The following is an 18,638-nucleotide window of genomic DNA, read 5'->3' as shown; positions in this document are numbered from 1 at the left end:
CTTAAAAATTCATAGTTACAGACCTAATATGTAAATTACGTATAAAAGATGTAGGCTAGTTATGTTATACCTGAAGGTCACCACTTATTTGCTTGAAAGATATTGCTTCCTAGCAAAAAACACTAATGTATATAAATTCTCTAGAAGATGTTAAATAAATATATAAATTATCATAAGACTGCAGTACAAACAGTGTTTTCTTTTTAAATTATATATTCTTAATAAATCGCATATCAAATAACGTATTTTATTAAGTATTGAATTTTAAAATATACTTAACCGCATTTTTTACTCGTTCATAATTCTAGATTTAAATTTTTGTATAAACCTTTGGATCACCCGTATTCAAAAAAATAATAACCCGCAAAGCCCCTGCTTTTAGAGGCTTGTCCGCAGGTAGGATAGTTAGGATAGGGAAGGTTATTGCGAAAAATGCATCACAAACACGCAGACCAATTGAAATAAAACCTTTTTTAAATTGATTGCGCAATTGGTGGGAATCAAACCCTTAACGCCAATTTCGCAGTCGGGCGTCTACCCAACTACGCCACGGCACCTGCCAATGAATAAATGAAAAACATAGGTAAAACCTATATATGCACAGTTCTACATATATGTAGAACTGTGCATATACAGTGTGGCACAAAATTAATCATCTATGTTTGTTTTCGAATAACTTTTTTACTGAATACAAAAAAAAATGAGCGACAGAAATCTTTATTTAGACCTGAACAATAGATATTAATCTTTATTTAGACCTTATGCTATCACAAATATCAAATGTGATTGACGTACGACACCGTTTGAAAAAAATATATATTTATTTCGCGCAAGGTGGTTAATTTTGCGCCAATCTGTATAATCTAGCAAACTTTTTTGAGAATTTTTAGTGTTGAATTTGAAGTTAACCTTTATTTAGTCACACACGGTGTTTTTGACCTTGGGCAAGAATTTATCACAGATAAAACGCAGGCGGTTAGATGGCTAATTTCATTCCTTTAACAGGATAATTGTCTTTAAAGTATGCACGTTAAGACCACATGTGGTCCACATACCTTTCGCCAATCGTGTTTTAATCAAAATGGCGGGAATGGTAAACTAATGTGATGCAAATGTGATCACCGTTCGGATTTAATTATTCCACTTCACTACAATTTACATCTGCAGTAAATCTTAGAGATAAGTCTCTTTTAAATCTCCCGAAAATTATTTCTGTGCGAATATTCATTAACGGAAATTTATCGACCGACATTATTTTCAATTGGTGAGTTTTGATGTAAATAACGTTTCATATTTTTTTACAATTTGTTTTAAGACGCTTTTTCTTATTTTAATTTATGGCCTAGAGCTAAGATAATGCTGTATATATGCATTCCACTACACTAGGTGCCATCTGCTGAGAATGGTAATAATATTTTAAAAAAATATTTCAAATAGGTACTTAAAATGCATTTGTTTTTTTTAAACACCAAACATTTATGTGTACTCTTCCATAGGAAGAAGAATAACTAGAAAGTATTATAGTGTTGACGAAGTTAAATATCTCTTCTCTGTTCACAGATATTTACCTCTTTTTTATTTATTTTTTATTTGTATATACTTAAATTAATTTAATTATAAAAAAATTGAGATAAAATAACTGTGAACAGAGTGTAGTTGACATATTACTACAAATCAAATTTTATAATGAAATAATCTCTTTAAAAAAAGTACCTACCGGGCCGTGGTATAACTTTGTTTTCGAAATTATATCTGATTTTAAACGATTTCGAAAATATTTTTTAAACGAGTGTTACTTTTCGAACATGCGATTTTTCAAAATATATTATAGTAAGTTTGGTGTTCAGTAACGAATGTGATAATTTTTTTTATAACTTTGACGACACTTAATTTTTCAGTAAAAATAGTATGTTTGTAATAGCAAGAATTTTATTGTTTTTTTTTGCTGTAACCATTTGGGACGATTTTTCATTTTAATGTTAAAAACAGCTTTTAACTAAGATCACGACACATTCCATCATTATTCATTTCCATGGTTCCGAAACTTGTTATCTATGCCGCAAAAAAACAGTGCATTCACACTTTCCCGCTCCTGGCACTTAATACTCAGAACAGGTACCGCAAACGCAGTGACAGTGTATCTGAGTCAGCATCATTCTTGAAGACATTGCAATCCACCGTTTTCTGCGTCATTTGAAAATACATTTATAATTTCATTAATTGATTCGGCAGTCACTTTGTGATTTTATACCTCGTTTGTTTCAATACAGTTTTAAATGAAAATAATACCGATTATCCGGTGTTTAAATAAATTAAATATTCATGTACTTATACCCTATTCGCGCTTAAAATTTCAAACACGCCATAAACGTAACCCAAATAAATCCGAACAAAAGTGCCGACCTGCCTAGTAAATTGTCCATTTAAATATTTCTATTGGTATTTTGGAAATAAACGAATGGCATTATTATTGTGAACCTCGATTTAGCGATTGTTTGGCTACTAAAGCACAAAGTATAGGGTGGGGCGTATTCACCGGCCCTCTGAATAAAAAATGGAGCTCACATAAAATTTAAATCCATTAGTCGTAATGAAATAATAGGCCTGAAAGAGGATCGGTTTACGTGAGACGCGCACGTGTGGACACGTGACTTTTTTTCACTGGGCGGTTAGAATAGGATGGGTGGTCAAAATAATAATGAATTGACAAAAGAAATAAAAAATATGGCATCCAAACACATTTATATAAGTTATTTACGCTCTATGACTAGATTTTATTTTGTTCAAATAATCTATTTTATTGGTTGTCGATTTTCTAAATACGACAACTGTAAACTATAATTTTTCAAACCAATTTACATCTTATATCGTTCCAATTACTACAAAGACTGGTTTTTAAGTTTGGAAGAAAATGGATTGACCAGTTTTGTAGGTACGATCCTATTATTATTTGATTCTATTTCCGAAAACTTGACAAACCATATACATTTGGACATAAAAAATATAAATATTTTTTATTTAATTTAATGTTTATAAAGTAATGTAAATAAAGTGAGGAATTTGAAATTATTTAAAAAAAAATCTTCAGAAATTTTCCCTTCAAATTAAAAATAATCCGAAGGGTGAAAACCCATTAAAAAGAATAATAATTCAAATAACTGGAAGTGATTATTTCAAAATATACGGAAATCCAATTCGTACCAAATATTCCGCATCGAACCCCTGATTGCCATCATGATTTTTACTTTGGCCCTTATTTGTACCTAATGGTGTATAGAGCACTTCGTTGAATAGATGTAGCGTTAACTTGATTGCTAATTTTTATCAGTTCTGGTTTCTTGATTCCTATATTATGGTTGAAAAACAACATTTTGAGTGTGTCCAAATACTTGTTCACAGATCTGGATTTCTTCCAATTAGAAGTTATAACTTAAAGTTATATCTAAAATTAGAGTATTGTGGTTGTCAATCAAAGGTAGAATTGGTGAATGCTGCACGTATGTAAGATGATTACTTAAGCCAGCCCATGACGATCGTAAGCCCTATAAATACCCAGACTTCCATATTCTTCTTTTTCTATGTTGAGATGTCAGAAATAATGTAATTTTAAAAAAGCTCATGGTAAAAAAATCACACAAATTAAATTGAAGCTTGCCATGTATGTTTTTATTATCATGTATTTTCCCACCGCATACCTTTCTGACCACCGTGTACCGTATCCACCCGCGACTGTTCTATGGCAGAATCTAAATCGGGTTCGCGCGATATCTCGTCTCCCTAGCAGTTCGCTCTTCAGTGCGACGCGATCCCCCACCACAGACGGGCGTCCGCGCCGGCACGCGACCGCTTACTGATTTTACAATATTTCACCGCGAATAAGTTACATATTTGAAAAAAAATCCAAATTTGAAAATATATCTGTTCTAATAGTGATGCGAATGTCATAGTGAGGTGCGTAATTATAATACAATTAGTTTATATGTTTTTAATTTTATAAACGTTTGTTTTTGGTAGAAAACAAATGGCATTATAGTGATGTTAAGTGATATTAGATCATTAAACCTAATTTACTTTGAAGGTTATTGAAATACATCATAAAATTGATCATAAATCTTAATTGTTTTGTAGTTTTCTGTATCATAGTCGGTCGATTTATCAAGTGAAATATTCACTTTTTCTATTGATTTGAGGTTTGACAAATAGGTACCTACCTAATTGAATTTTACAGATGAAAATTACACATAAAACACATTTCATTACCACGTAATATCATAATACATGTAATTTTATTCGATGTTTTATGTTTTTTAAAACTTTGCAGAGATCGTCATGATCGCTCCTACTTTCAAAGCGAAGGCTTCATCGTCAGGTATAGAAAATAGGCGTTGTATTTTGTGGGTTTGATGTGAAAACTGTGTTATTTTCTTAACAGCGTGAATCGTCACACTAATGAACCTTATTAACAATTGCAATAACATACCTAATTTGAATAATTTATTGTAATTCTTACATTAATGTCGTTCGTCAGTTTTGTGTATTTGTTTTTGAATATTTGTTGGAGCAGGTAAGTTTATTTTGTGACTGTCACGTGAATTTTATGTTAATTTTCAGCTTGACAGTGTCAACTTCACACATTTTTCTGTAGGTTGTCAGAGTTTTCTTGTTTTGTATATTGTTGAAAATTGTTTTTCCCTTTTCCCGTAATTAAAATAATCTTTGTTAATTGTATTTAATGGCATTACCGTGTGGATACCCCAAAAATCAAAGCAACACACCATCCCAACATAAGAACGAAATTAATATAATTTATAATGTTGTTATATAACTTATTATTTCATCTAAATATTTAACTGGTATTAGTTCAAACCCGTATTTAAATCAGTTATTACGTAAAATATCGCTAAGCCTACCCTAATCACCTCAATAGATTAATAAACATTTTTTAAATAATATTTTAATGCTTTCTTAACTTTAATGAATTAAATTAAAGACTCTTTGTACTATCATTTCGATATTTTCTTTTGAATATAAAATTTTAATGTCGTACTTTTAAACAAAGACGTGTTATATTATCGGGACAATGAAAACTAACCGTTACTGTTATAGTTTTATTTTTATCGTGATAAAGATACTCTGTTCTTTTGAAACCGGTTGACATTAAAAATGGTTAACAAAATGATTACTTAATCGGTGTTTTTTTTTTTAAAACCAACCTTTTCTTTTAACAATGCAAAAACATAATGGATCCAATATGAATTATATTAAGTTATAAAATTGGATTAAGATATTATTTGTGAGTATAATTGTTTTATAAAAACATTTCTCCTCAATGATATAACCCATTTTTCAAAAATATACCCAAAACATGCGAAGGTGATACATTGATATCTCTTTTAATCAATTCAATAAAAAACGCGATACAGTTATATCGTAATGCAGGTTTGGCAGTAGTAAACATAGGTATTTTATATTATGGAACAAGGGTGTATCAAGAGTTCTCGGAAATTGTGAATGATAACGCGGTGCAGTTAGTTTTTACGAAGTATTATTAATAGATTAACATAGGCAAATGCTATTCGTTGTTGCTATAAAATTACTTTATTCTAATTAAATGGTCAGTTCTGAGTAATTCAACCGCAAACATCGCCATCCTTAATGTTTACGTTCCGAAATCATTAAAAAAAAACAAAGTGAAGATAGTCGAAACATTGCAGATTTGTCTCAAAAACTTAATTAATGATAAATTTGATAATTTGTTAATTTGTTAATGATAAATTTGACAATATACTTATGTCCTTTTGATTCTAAATAAGTAAATATGCAAAGAAAATAACAGATAGTTTAATTTCGTGATCGTGGTTTATTGGTGACGCACATGAATAATGTTAGTTTAATATGTATTAGTATCTAGAAAACTCAATAATAGTGAGCAATTCACTTTGTTCATACTTATATACAATATTATCCAGACTTCTTCTCCATTAGTATGTTACAATATTCTATTTAGTACTAGAGAAAAAAATGGAAAAGTTTAATCCATTTTGAAAACGTTGAAAATAATAACTTACTTGATTTTTCTTGTAATATTTCAAAATGCCTCTGAACTTTTTAGACGACCTATGTAAATATGTATCAGTACATATATGGGTAATCTGATAATAGATTCGTAATACACACAATGTTTACGTACATTTTAACGTGACCTTCCTTCGAATAAGGTAATATGATAAAATATTCGTAGATTCGTCGAACAGGAAACTTTGTATGAAATAGTTAGAATATTGTATCACTGAGGAACCTCAAAATTTCTTATTTTTCTTCACTCTAAATTTTACTTAATGGTTTTATTCCGAGCAACCATAATATTATCTTATTGATTCGATAAAAGGTAAGCATGTGCGTACTTTGAAAACATACTAGCTGTACCTGGTCACGTGTTGCTGTGGCTCAATTCAGTTCTACGAAAAAAAATTATATAAAAACATGGTCTTTTTTAATGCAACGTTGTGTCGAATTTTTACAGTGATTGGAAAATAACAGCCGACTTAAGAATTGGAGCAAACGAACAAAAGCTTTTTAAATTTATAAATATATTTAAAAATACGTAGGTACATACATTGTTAAAGAATAAAATCTTCTTCAATCGTAAAACGTAATTAAAAATTAATCTTGAAAACGAATGTTTTATAACGTTTTAAAATAATCTTGTTATTTTGTGAACGTTTGAAATAAGGCATATAATATTAAAATAAATAATTTCATACAGTTATGAGTTTCATATAGTAAATACTACTGTTGAAATAGTGCTATTATTTAAGTAAAACGTAAATTAAAAATGGATACATTTTCCACAAAGTGACTGTCGAATCAATTAATGAAATTAATATAAATAGTGAGGAATGTAAGTACAATGAATACTATTGAAAATGTAAGTTTGTATATTTTCATTGATTAGGACCAGTTCAATCGCATTCTTGCAATTGAAAATTTTTCACCAAACAAGCATTGTTTAAAAAAAAAAACACAATTTTTCAAATTCACACTTTTTTCATGTTAACTATTTTACTGAATATGAAGGAATATATATTATGTATTAATTTTAAATCAAACACAGATTTTTTGAGTCTACTAAGTTGTATTTTATTAACAAAAACACATAAAAAATTATATTGTGACAATTGTTTCGCCTTGTTAGGGCATTATCAAACGAATGTGAAGACTCAAAAAATCTCAAGAAATACAACTTAGTAGACTCAAAAAATCTGTGTTGATTTAAAATTAATACATCAATTAAAATGGAGTTCTACAAAATAAACGCCAAATCAATAAATGAATATATATATTTTTTTAACCCTTATCCGCACCCCAATGGTGCATAGGGCACTGTGTCATATAAACGCAGTGTTATATTGATCGTTTACACATGAAAGAAAGGTGATCAGCCCTCCGCTTCAGGTACCAGTCCATGGTAATATTGAATAAATATTACAGTGAAAAAATCACTTATATTTATTTTACCCCCCTTGGGAATCGAACCCGGGACCTCCAGAACGGTAGCCGAGCGTGCTGAATATATATTATGAATATATATTAACCTAAAAATAATCAAGATCTCAATCGCATGGGTTGACAAGTTGAAATGTTGGGGCCCTTTTGTTATCTTATCTGTAAAGCATTAAACTAAACAAATATTTTGTTCACGCCATAAATCGTCTTACTCTGTGATAATCCTAGGCCAACAATAAACGGTATCGCTATGTGTTTTTAACTCTAGAAACTGTGCCAAAGATTTCCTAATCCTGAGAATTAATTCACATATTGTAAACACGTATTGAGCAAAGCTTATTTATATTATTCTGACTTATTTTCAATTCATTAAGTAATCCGTCTACACAAATTTTGAATACGTCTCAGATGTTCAATTTGCCATGTGTACATAATACAAATTCATATTTATGTTCACTACAAAGGCATAAAAAAACTTCACAAAAATCACGACAACGATGAACCCATTTTCATACAAAAAAACAGCAATGTGAACTGTTCATAATTTGTATTTTTTGATTTTTTAAAAAAAAAAATTGGTGATCCTATTATTTGTAAGTAATATCAAAATTTGTATTTTTTTACAGAAGTTCTTGATTTTGTGAACAATTTTCTTGGTGACCTTATTATTTGTAAGTAAATTCAATATTTATATTTTTACAGAATTTTTTTTATTTTTTTAAGCAATTTTAATGGCGACCTTATTATTTGTAAGTAAAATCAAAATTTGTATTTTTTTTCAAAAGTTTTTGATTTTTTTTTACAATTTTCTTGGTGATTTTATTATTGATAAGTAAAATCAATCCTAATTAAAATGTTAATGTTTGTTTGTTCAAAATCTTAAATCTTCCAAAGTAATTGCTTTGAAATTTTGGCACAACGTTGTATTTGAATACGCTCATATTTTTTTCACAACTGTTACAGGTATTATAACTTATGACAGGTAAAAACGAATTTTTAAACTGCTTTTATAACGATAATGGCAGCGCCATCTGTTAAACATCTTTTTTCAGATGTCAATTAAAGAAACATCTGAATGTAACAAATTTGCGTCTTTTTTTTCATAAATATACGCAATTAATTGTTTTTCAGTCATTATTTGTATTTAAAAAATAAAAATTTGACATGACACCCGTTTTAACGGAAATAATTTCGTTACTGACAAATTAATATCGTTGACATGACGATAATAATAAAAAACTCTTATCCGCACCTTAATGGTGCATAGGGCACTGCTTCATATAAACGCAGTGTTATCTTGATCGTTTACACATGAAGGAAAGGTGATCAGCCCTCCGCTTCAGGTACCAGTCCAGGGTAACATTGAATAAATATTAAAGTGAAAAAATCAATTATATTTATTTTACCCCCTTGGAAATCGAACCCGGGACCTCCAGAACGGTAGCAGGGCGTGCTGACCATTACACTACAGAGGCGGACGTGACGATAGTCAGGGTATATATTTTTTGATTGTGAAATTATGGGCGTTTGAATGATTTCCTTTATCAAGTGGAACAACTGACGACAAAAAGAGTGAGAGAAGGCAGGTCAAAGGGCAGATTAACATCGGACTCGTATTGAGATTTTGATTAAAATAATAAATTGGGTGATACAATTTACAAAGGAGGTATACAATGGACCATTTAGGGTTCTATAATTCTTAGAACGAGAAAGGTACGGTGTCTTTACATCTCAGTGACTGAGTATCAAAATGTGTCTAATCACATCTGTTAATTCACAACATTTCGAGTGTCTAGATATTGTTGTTTGTTAAAAACTTTCTAAATAAAAATATCTAGTTGATTAAATGTTACATAAATTTTTTAATCATATTCTCAAGCGTTTTCCAGTATCTAACAACAATCCGAGGTTCGGATTTTGCATACATTCAAATTAAATTGAAATTTTTATAGATTGATTATATTATTATATTTTTTAAATCAGTAGGTACTACAATCATGTATTGAAAAGCGCATTTTTCGACCGTGCTGGAGATCCCGAGTAAGATTCCCAAGCTGGTGAAAATAAATAATGGTGTTTTTTACTCTCATATTTATTTATTATGGCGCAGGACTAATCACTTTGCCTTTTTGTAATTACTTTTAAAAAAACTGCGTGTATATAATTCAATACCCTATGCACCATTAGGTGTGAATAAGGATTAGAAAAAAATGTACAATTAAAATTACACATGAATCTTTGCATTCTTTGAATTCTTCTTTATCGCATATTACAAAAATAAGTGATTATTTTTGTGATTCGAATGCAATACTAAGGAAACATTTAGAATATAGTAAAAGCTTTTTGTAATACAAAATACGGTAAGTTTAATCAAATAAACCTAAAAAATGTATATTTGAAAAAAAAAGGTACTATTAAATTAACATATTAATCTTTGTATTCTTTGAATTCTTATTTATCGCATATTACACAAACAAGTGATTATTTTTGTGATTCGAATGCAATACTAAGGAAACATTTAGAATAAATTAAAAGCATTTTGTAATACAAAATACAGTAAAGTTAAATCAAATAGACCTCAAAAATGTTTATTTTAAAACGTTTAAGATAAATATTGTTGATGTCTGTTTAAGGCATTTGATTATTTGATTAATAAATGTAAGTTGTAATATTATATAGTTATACTTATGTACATAACAGTTTTTTAGACTATGCATTTTATTGAAACTTCATACGTTTAATCACCGTATTCCTCCTTGTCCCTCGGGAGAGAGTACCCATATAATATAACAGTAGAGTTCAGCATCCAACACTCATGGGTTCAACAGTCAAGTATAATTTTATTGTCCCTCGGTTAATCCTGTTCAATTAGATTATATGGCTTTGTTCCTATCAGTTACGCCTTTGCACACCCATACCTTATTTTATTCATATTATGTACACATCTGATATGTGCGTTATCAGAATAGACTTTAAAAAAATAACGTTGTTTGAATGTTTAAATAACAGAAAAAACCGGGTTAGCAAATAAAAGTCGATTCGTTCAAAATGTCACATTTTCTCGAGTGTCCAGTAAAATATTAGCGTGAAAACCGAAAAAAAAATTATATTTATTAGAAGTTAGTTTATGAACTTATATATGGTTTATTCGTTAATTTTTATAGAAGATGTTAATTTTTAGATATTTTAGAATACAAAGTAATTTTTAAAATTAAAGCATTGAAATATACATTCACAATTACAAATCTGATTCATATATAAATGAATATATATATATATATATATATATATATATATATATATATATATATATATATATATATATATATATATATATATATATATATATATATATATATATATATATATATATACATATATATATATATATATATATATATATATATATATATATATATAGATATTTATATTTATAGATATATATTTATAGATATATATATATATATATATATATATATATATATATATATATATATATATATATATATATATATATATATATATATATATATATATATATATATATATATATATATATATATATATATATATATATATATATATATATATATATATATATATATATATATATATATATATATATATATATATATATATATATATATATATATATATATATATATATATAAAAATATATATATATATTTATATATATATATATTAATATATATATATATATATATATATATATATATATATATATATATATATATATATATATATATATATTTATATATATATATATATATATATATATATATATATATATATATATATATATATATAACGTGGTAATATTTTCCTTTTGAAAAGTGTAAATAATATGTAAAGTGGGTGTATAATAATAAAATAAACAATGTGTTGCTTTGTAATTAAAGTTTATTCTTAATTTATCTTTATAATAATTTTTATATCTATCTATCTCTCTATCTATCTGATTCTGACAGTTAATAATATTATCGGAAGTCTTTTGTTTTATTCTGAGCGACGCATGCGGCATCTGGTGGTAGAACTGTTTTATGTAGGTACTTTTTGTAAGTACTTAATAAAATGTATAGGTAGGTACCTAGTTATTTTATTACATCTCCCCCCTTGGGGATGAAAATTCATAGTAAAATTTTCACTCGTCCTCCGGATCATCTTCTTGTAGTGAAGGGACTGGTATAAGTTTAGTGATATGATAAAGGTTTGATTTTATTTAATTTTTTCTTTCTTTCTTTTTTCCTTCTTTTTTTCTTTCTTTTTTTTCTTGCTTGTTTTTTTTTTCTTTCTTTCTTTTTTTTCTTTTTTCCGTTCTTTTTTTTTCTTTCTTTTTTTTTTGTTTTTTTTTTTTTTTTTTTTTTTCTTGACCCTTTTAAAGTAGACACAGTTTTTTTCAATCCTTTTGTTTTTTTCTTTTGAATTCCTTCATTTTTATTCAGATCTCTTAGAGTATCTTCTAATATAACCAAATTTACAACTTTTAATTGTTCATCTGCATTTTCATTCGAGTTTAATACTGGATTCCTGCTTAGACAATCTACTTCTAAATTCTTCTTTCCTGAAGTATATTTTATTTTATATTTTGTAGAAATTTTTTCCACATTATTTTTATTTTCATTCTTCAAGCACTGTTTCTGTGTTATTTGTATGTCTTCATTTTTATTCTGATCTTTTAAAATATCTTCTAATTTAACCAAATTTACAACTTTTAATTGTTCATTTGCATTTTCCTTCGATTCTAATACTGGATTCCTGCTCATACATTCTGCTTCGAAATTCTTCTTTTCTGGAGTATATTTTATTTTATATTTTGTAGAAATTTTTTTCACATTATTTTTATTTTCATTCTTCAAGCACTGTTTCTGTGTAATTTGTAAATCTTCATTTTTATTATTAATCTTATCATACTCCTTTGTTTTAAACCAGCACGTTGCTTCAGAGTGATATCGAGTTCCCTTATTTAAATTTTCACAAATCTTACATGGACTTTTATCTTTAATTTTATCACTAGTTCTTAGATTTCCACGTCTTCTTTGTTTATCTTCTAATCGTTTTCTTTGATCATCTTCTAATTTTTCTCTCTCACTCCGAACATATTGTAGTAATTGTTTTAATACATCTAATGTTTCATAATCCATTTCCAATTAACAAAATTGTCGTTTTATAACGTGGTAATATTTTCCTTTTGAAAAGTGTAAATAATATGTAAAGTGGGTGTATAATAATAAAATAAACAATGTGTTGCTTTGTAATTAAAGTTTATTCTTAATTTATCTTTATAATAATTTTTATATCTATCTATCTCTCTATCTATCTGATTCTGACAGTTAATAATATTATCGGAAGTCTTTTGTTTTATTCTGAGCGACGCATGCGGCATCTGGTGGTAGAACTGTTTTATGTAGGTACTTTTTGTAAGTACTTAATAAAATGTATAGGTAGGTACCTAGTTATTTTATTACATATATATATATTTATATATATATATATATATATATATATATATATATATATATATATATATATATATATATATATATATGTATATATATATATATATATATATATATATATATATATATATATATATATATATATCGTTCACAAAGTCTGGATTTTGCTCCACTCATGAGTTATTTGTATCAATACCATAATATCACTTATTTACTTATTTTGGTGTTTACTTTTTTCTCAAGGAAGATTTAGTATCCTTGGAAGCACTCGGCGGTTTTTCGGTTTTCAAGTAAACATCTGTTTTACTGAGAAATGTTTGTTGCGCACATTAAAAAATGTTAACGTAATCATTTGACGCTGTGCAGAAACATGTTGGTTCTTTTTCCCTTCCACTGACTGTTTTATAGCCAATTGATTGACATATATATCAATACAAGTGTTTCAAATTTAGTGGCAGGTATTCGAAATGAAATAGAGTCGAATATGATAATATATTACGCATTGAAGCATGATATTCTCCACCTCCAAAGTGTAGTGGTTAGTGCTGGATGTCCCGGGCTCAAATTCTAGGGGGGGTCAAAATAAATATGCAATATAAAATAAATATAAAGTGTTACATATTTATTTTGACATACATATAATTATATATCTTTTGATATTAGCTAAAGGCGAGGTAATCAATACCCTGCAACTTAATTTTCTTTAAACCTAGGTAACATTTAACGTAATTTAATTTTTTGCTTAAACCGCCATTTTTGTATTTAAAAATAAGTTTTTCTTCTAAATAAATACAAATTTGAGAAGAAAAGAGTTATTGAAAGATTATAGGTTAAAAAAATAACAATAAGTATTTATTTGCCCAATCCTAATAAATAGTATATTTTTAAAAAATGTGCGTGGACAACACGCGTGGATACTCGCGCAGCCGGTCACGTAATGATTTTGTTTATTTGAGAGTACACCCTTAAGCGCAGGATTCATCATATTACCATCATAAAATTATCGATCAACTTAACATGGCATCAATTTTCAAAGGCAGTAGTAATAGTTGTGCCATGGATTCTCGTTGTTTTTTAATGTAATTTCATTACTCTCGCAATATGTAAATTTTGGACTAGGAGATATATAAAAATGTGGTTGAATAATACCAAAAATTTCCCTTCAATTTCACGTAGAAAATTTGGGTTATTTTTTAAATATTCAGCGCGCAACCGAAAATAATTTAAATATAATTTATTTCGCCGAATAAAAGCACTTAATAAAAATAAATTAAGTAAGACACAGAGGGCTGAAGTTGAAAGCATATCCGGGAAGAGAGCCAATTCACGCTACGTTGCCGGATATTGAGTACACTCGGTATGTACAGAGCCGGAGTACCGAGTTGAAATTGAATCAACCTGAGATTTTTATTTAATTAAGCCCACCCCGTCGCAGAAACAAAAACATCTTATTTCTATATACTACGTTCATTTAGAATCGAGAATCAAATTACCTCGAAACGAGACGTTTCCTTTGTTCTTACCTCTCTCCTTACAAACAGATTATTTACAGATTCCTATTTTTTTCTTTTCATCAGTTTATTTTAATTATTGTGAAAAAAAAAATCTTATTAAATTACCAATAGCAATTAGCAATTAATAAAAAATTACAACATTTTGAGTATGTCCAAATACTTGTTCACAAAATCTGGATTATCGATAACAGGAGTTATTTTCATATTATTTTTTGACATCTCATGAAATTATTCTTCTTCATCTTTGATGAGATGTCAAAAAATAATATTAACAAAAATCTCTAAATCAGTTTAAAGGAACACCGTAGATGTCAATATATGTATATTGCTGTTCACGAAGACGAATGTAGAATATTGCTTAATTTTTTTTAAATATTGACTCAGAGGATGCCTGAGGAAAACTTGGGTATTCCAAATACTTGGTCAAGTCAAGAGTTGCAGTAATCGGTGGATATATATGGGGCAATGCATGAATGTGGAAGACGCGAAGATTGCTTACAAAGACAAATTTGATGTTGCATTATTTCTCTCTGCCTACTCTTGCGGAGAAGCGGCGAGACGATCATTAGTTCTAGTTGAAATTCGTTTAAGCGGAGTTTTCAGTTCGAAGTACCGCATAAAATAAAAACTGGCATTCAGTTATTGCCGACAGTTATATTCTAGATTTACCCTATGACCGATATTGGTTGACTCTTTCGGTCATAATTTATTGCATTCCAATACTGCGTAAAACTTTTCAACACCAATAAAAGTGGTTTTAAACGGTTTTCAATCCTTTTTTTGGTTTTAAACCGAGTTTACATCTTTAGTCACGCGTCACAAAATTTATAATTTAATGTTCATATATCGCTCACTCCTTTCAACAACGTCATTTATCAAAAAAACTTGATTTTTCAGGAGATCGTTTTTAGAGTTTGAAAATATAATAAAATTTATTAAAAATAAGTATCAAGCCACTTATTGAACTTTTTACTGGGCAACAGATCTTTTTAGGTAAAACTTGAAGGTTTTTTCTCCATTAGAAAAATATTTTGTTAATTAGAAAAAATAATTAAACACTACCTTTTCTTCAAAATGCAAAAACAACACTTTCTGCCCTGTAGCGGGTAAATATTAAATTGAAAATATGCCGCATTTGCTCGGATGTACAATAGTACATTTTTTGGGCATTCCAAAAATATGTACAACTGATAATTGACCATTTTTGATATATAACGTTGTTGAAAAGAGTGAGCGATACATGTATTTTAACATCTGAGCATAAATCAAAAAAATAAATTCCACGTATTTCGAAGTGAGTGAGTGTAAGAAGTAATATTCCACTAAAATCGGTTAAAGAAACTAATAACCTTTCAGCAATATGTGAATGAAATACCCTTTAAATATTTATATATTTATATGGTATGTTTAATTAGCGTTATTGCCATGACGAAATGTCTCATTACTTTATATAAAAAAAATAATAGCTTATCTCGTAAAAACATGATGCTATTTTTTTTAATAATTATTTTTCGGTTTGTAGCATAACAATATATGGAAATTATACCCATTTACGAAGTTTTGTAGTAGGTGTCATCAATTAGGATTTAAAATTTATTGTTACTTTTATACAATATTCATATTTGCCTTTTTTAATTGCACGTTTTTCGCGTTTAAATATCCCACGCTAAGTCTTTATAAGTCGGAAGAGTTTTAGCATTTATGAACCATTTTAACAAATTATTTTCTTTCACTTGGTGCGAAATTATTTCATTTATTCCTCAAACCAGTTTTAGCATAAGCCTTTCAATGCATAATTTATGTTGAGTAAGACATAAATTACTGTGCCGTAAATTATTATGCCATTTAAAACAGACATTAAGTTGAAAAAATAATTAAAATAGCACTCATTAATACAAAAAACATCACTAAAAATGATTTAAAATTATAGAATATCCATTATTTCTTATTTGTTTTTTATCTTAATATGGAATCAGTACAGTGTGGCTATTTAATATTAAAAAAAAAACACGAATAACATAACTTTTTTAACTAAACACGACTAGTGTCTTGAACTACAGATGTAATTATTAATAAGTGAAAACAACTAAAAAAACTATAAAGTTTATTTACAACATTTTGAGTATGTCCAAATACTAGTTCACAAATCTGGATTATCTCCAGTTATAAGAGTTATTTTTAATATTATTTTTTAACATCTCGCCCAGACTTCCATATTCTTCTTCATCTTTGATGAGATGTTAAAAAAATAACCATAAAGTTTGATTAATGTTACAATTTTCACACGGAAAAGTCGTTTTTAGATTGATTAAATAAAAATAGTGATTTTATGCGAGTTTTAAATTTTATATTTAAATATTTTTTTATTATTTGGTATTAACTTTGTGGAATGATGAGTTAATTATTAAAAAAATAAACTCTTGTATTAGACCACTAATTAAGTTTTAATTGATAAAAACAAGTGTAGTTTTCCAATCTATTTGTGTGAATTGAAACAAAATTTGATTAGTGGTCTAATAAGGGTGTAAAATGTTTTAGGTCATACTCGCAATAGTAAAACTCATTTTGCTTCCGGCAAGGCATAGAACCGGTCATTAGCTTACGCCCATTTATTTTGTAGATTGGATTTTGGATTTTTTTGTGCTTTTAGAATATGCATTGAAAAAAAATTCTTTTCTAATCCACATATTTATTTCGAAGAAAATTTTATTTTTCAAATCAAAAACAGTGTAAAAAAACAATAACATCAAATGTAACCTGGGTTTAAAGAAAATTAAGTTGCTATTTTACGAATACTAGGCCTTAATAATTATGTTTTTCCACTAAGTTTATGCTGAATCAATAAATAATATAGTATGAACACACTAAAAAATATCGCGTACACAACGAATATTACGGATTTACAAAGAAATCAATTTAAAAACTAAACTATCTTTTTTTGACATCTCATCAAAGATGAAGAAGAATATGGAAGTCTGGGCATTTACGGGGCTTACGACCGTCATAGGCTGGTTTGAGTGATCACTTTACACACGTGTAACATTCACCAATTCTACCCATTATTGACAACCACACTACTCAAATTCTTGGAAGTTCTATATATATGAACCAATTTAGAAACCTTGTTCATGAATCACTAAAACTTCACTAGAGACATCTATTGGTGAGATGTAAAGAAGCTTTTTATTAAGCAGAAACTCTTATATTAGTATGTGAGATCCGAATCCCGGATTATAATCACACACATGAGAAACGCCAGAAAATACCATTTTCTGGTCAAATTATAAGCTTAATAATAAAAATGGCGTTTTTTCTTGTTCTTTCTGGCGTTTCTCATGTGTGTGATTATAATCCGGGATTCGGATCTCACATACTAATATAAGAGTTTCTGCTTAATAAAAAGCTTCTTTACATCTCACCAATAGATGTCTCTAGTGAAGTTTTAGTGATTCATGAACAAGGTTTCTAAATTGGTTCATATATATAGAACTTCCAAGAATTTGAGTAGTGTGGTTGTCAATAATGGGTAGAATTGGTGAATGTTACACGTGTGTAAAGTGATCACTCAAACCAGCCTATGACGGTCGTAAGCCCCGTAAATGCCCAGACTTCCATATTCTTCTTCATCTTTGATGAGATGTCAAAAAATAATATGAAAATAACTCCTGTAATTGGAGATAATCCAGATTTTGTGAACAAGTATTTGGACACACTCAAAATGTTTTAAAAACTTAACAATTGAATTTCTTTCAACTTGTAACTAATCACGTATACCAGGAATCATTCATATGAAGAATTCGCGTGTTGTTTCACATAGCTTTTTTGTGGACCTGGTTATACAGAGGCTGGGAATTGACGTTTGCGTTGAATGGCATATTCTCTTGATAATGCACATCATCCGGTCGGAACCGTTAGTACTTAAATTAAATAATAATGGTCAAACACAATAAGAGGCGTTTTATACAAATTGAAATACTCTAGATTAACAGTTGTTATAAGAATAAGACTTTTGTTACGAGATGGGTTTTATTTTTTAAAGAATTCGATAAAAATACGCGGAGATTTGTTAATCTTCATATTTGTATATAAAAAATAAAAAAAACATTTTGAGTGTGTCCAAATACTTGTTCACAAAATCTGG

At 28.2% G+C, this 18,638-nt stretch overlaps 1 protein-coding gene across 20 annotated transcripts in view; it reads left to right on the top strand.

The window, feature by feature from the left end:
• LOC148313087 (uncharacterized) overlaps positions 1–18,638 on the top strand; it is a 225,759-nt gene that overhangs the window by 113,452 nt on the left and 93,669 nt on the right. For 18 of the 20 annotated variants that reach the window (XR_015838332.1, XR_015838331.1, XR_015838328.1 and 15 more), the window contains one exon: positions 4,322–4,369. The exons of the other annotated variants lie outside the window; for them this stretch is intronic. Coding sequence is in view for 15 of the 18 variants with exons in the window: in XM_088268225.1 (XP_088124351.1) it covers positions 4,322–4,369 (48 nt within the window). In the remaining 3 variants the exon portion in view is untranslated. The remainder of the gene's footprint in view (positions 1–4,321; positions 4,370–18,638) is intronic. 20 annotated transcript variants of the gene reach the window in all.

Source organism: Brachycentrus maculatus, unplaced genomic scaffold (assembly GCF_059751285.1).
Source record: "Brachycentrus maculatus isolate JH-2025_06_01 unplaced genomic scaffold, ASM5975128v1 h1tg000023l, whole genome shotgun sequence".
Lineage (NCBI taxonomy): Eukaryota > Metazoa > Arthropoda > Insecta > Trichoptera > Brachycentridae > Brachycentrus > Brachycentrus maculatus.
The sequence above is the reverse complement of the archived record's forward strand: the minus strand, read 5'-3'. Positions and strand labels throughout refer to the sequence as shown.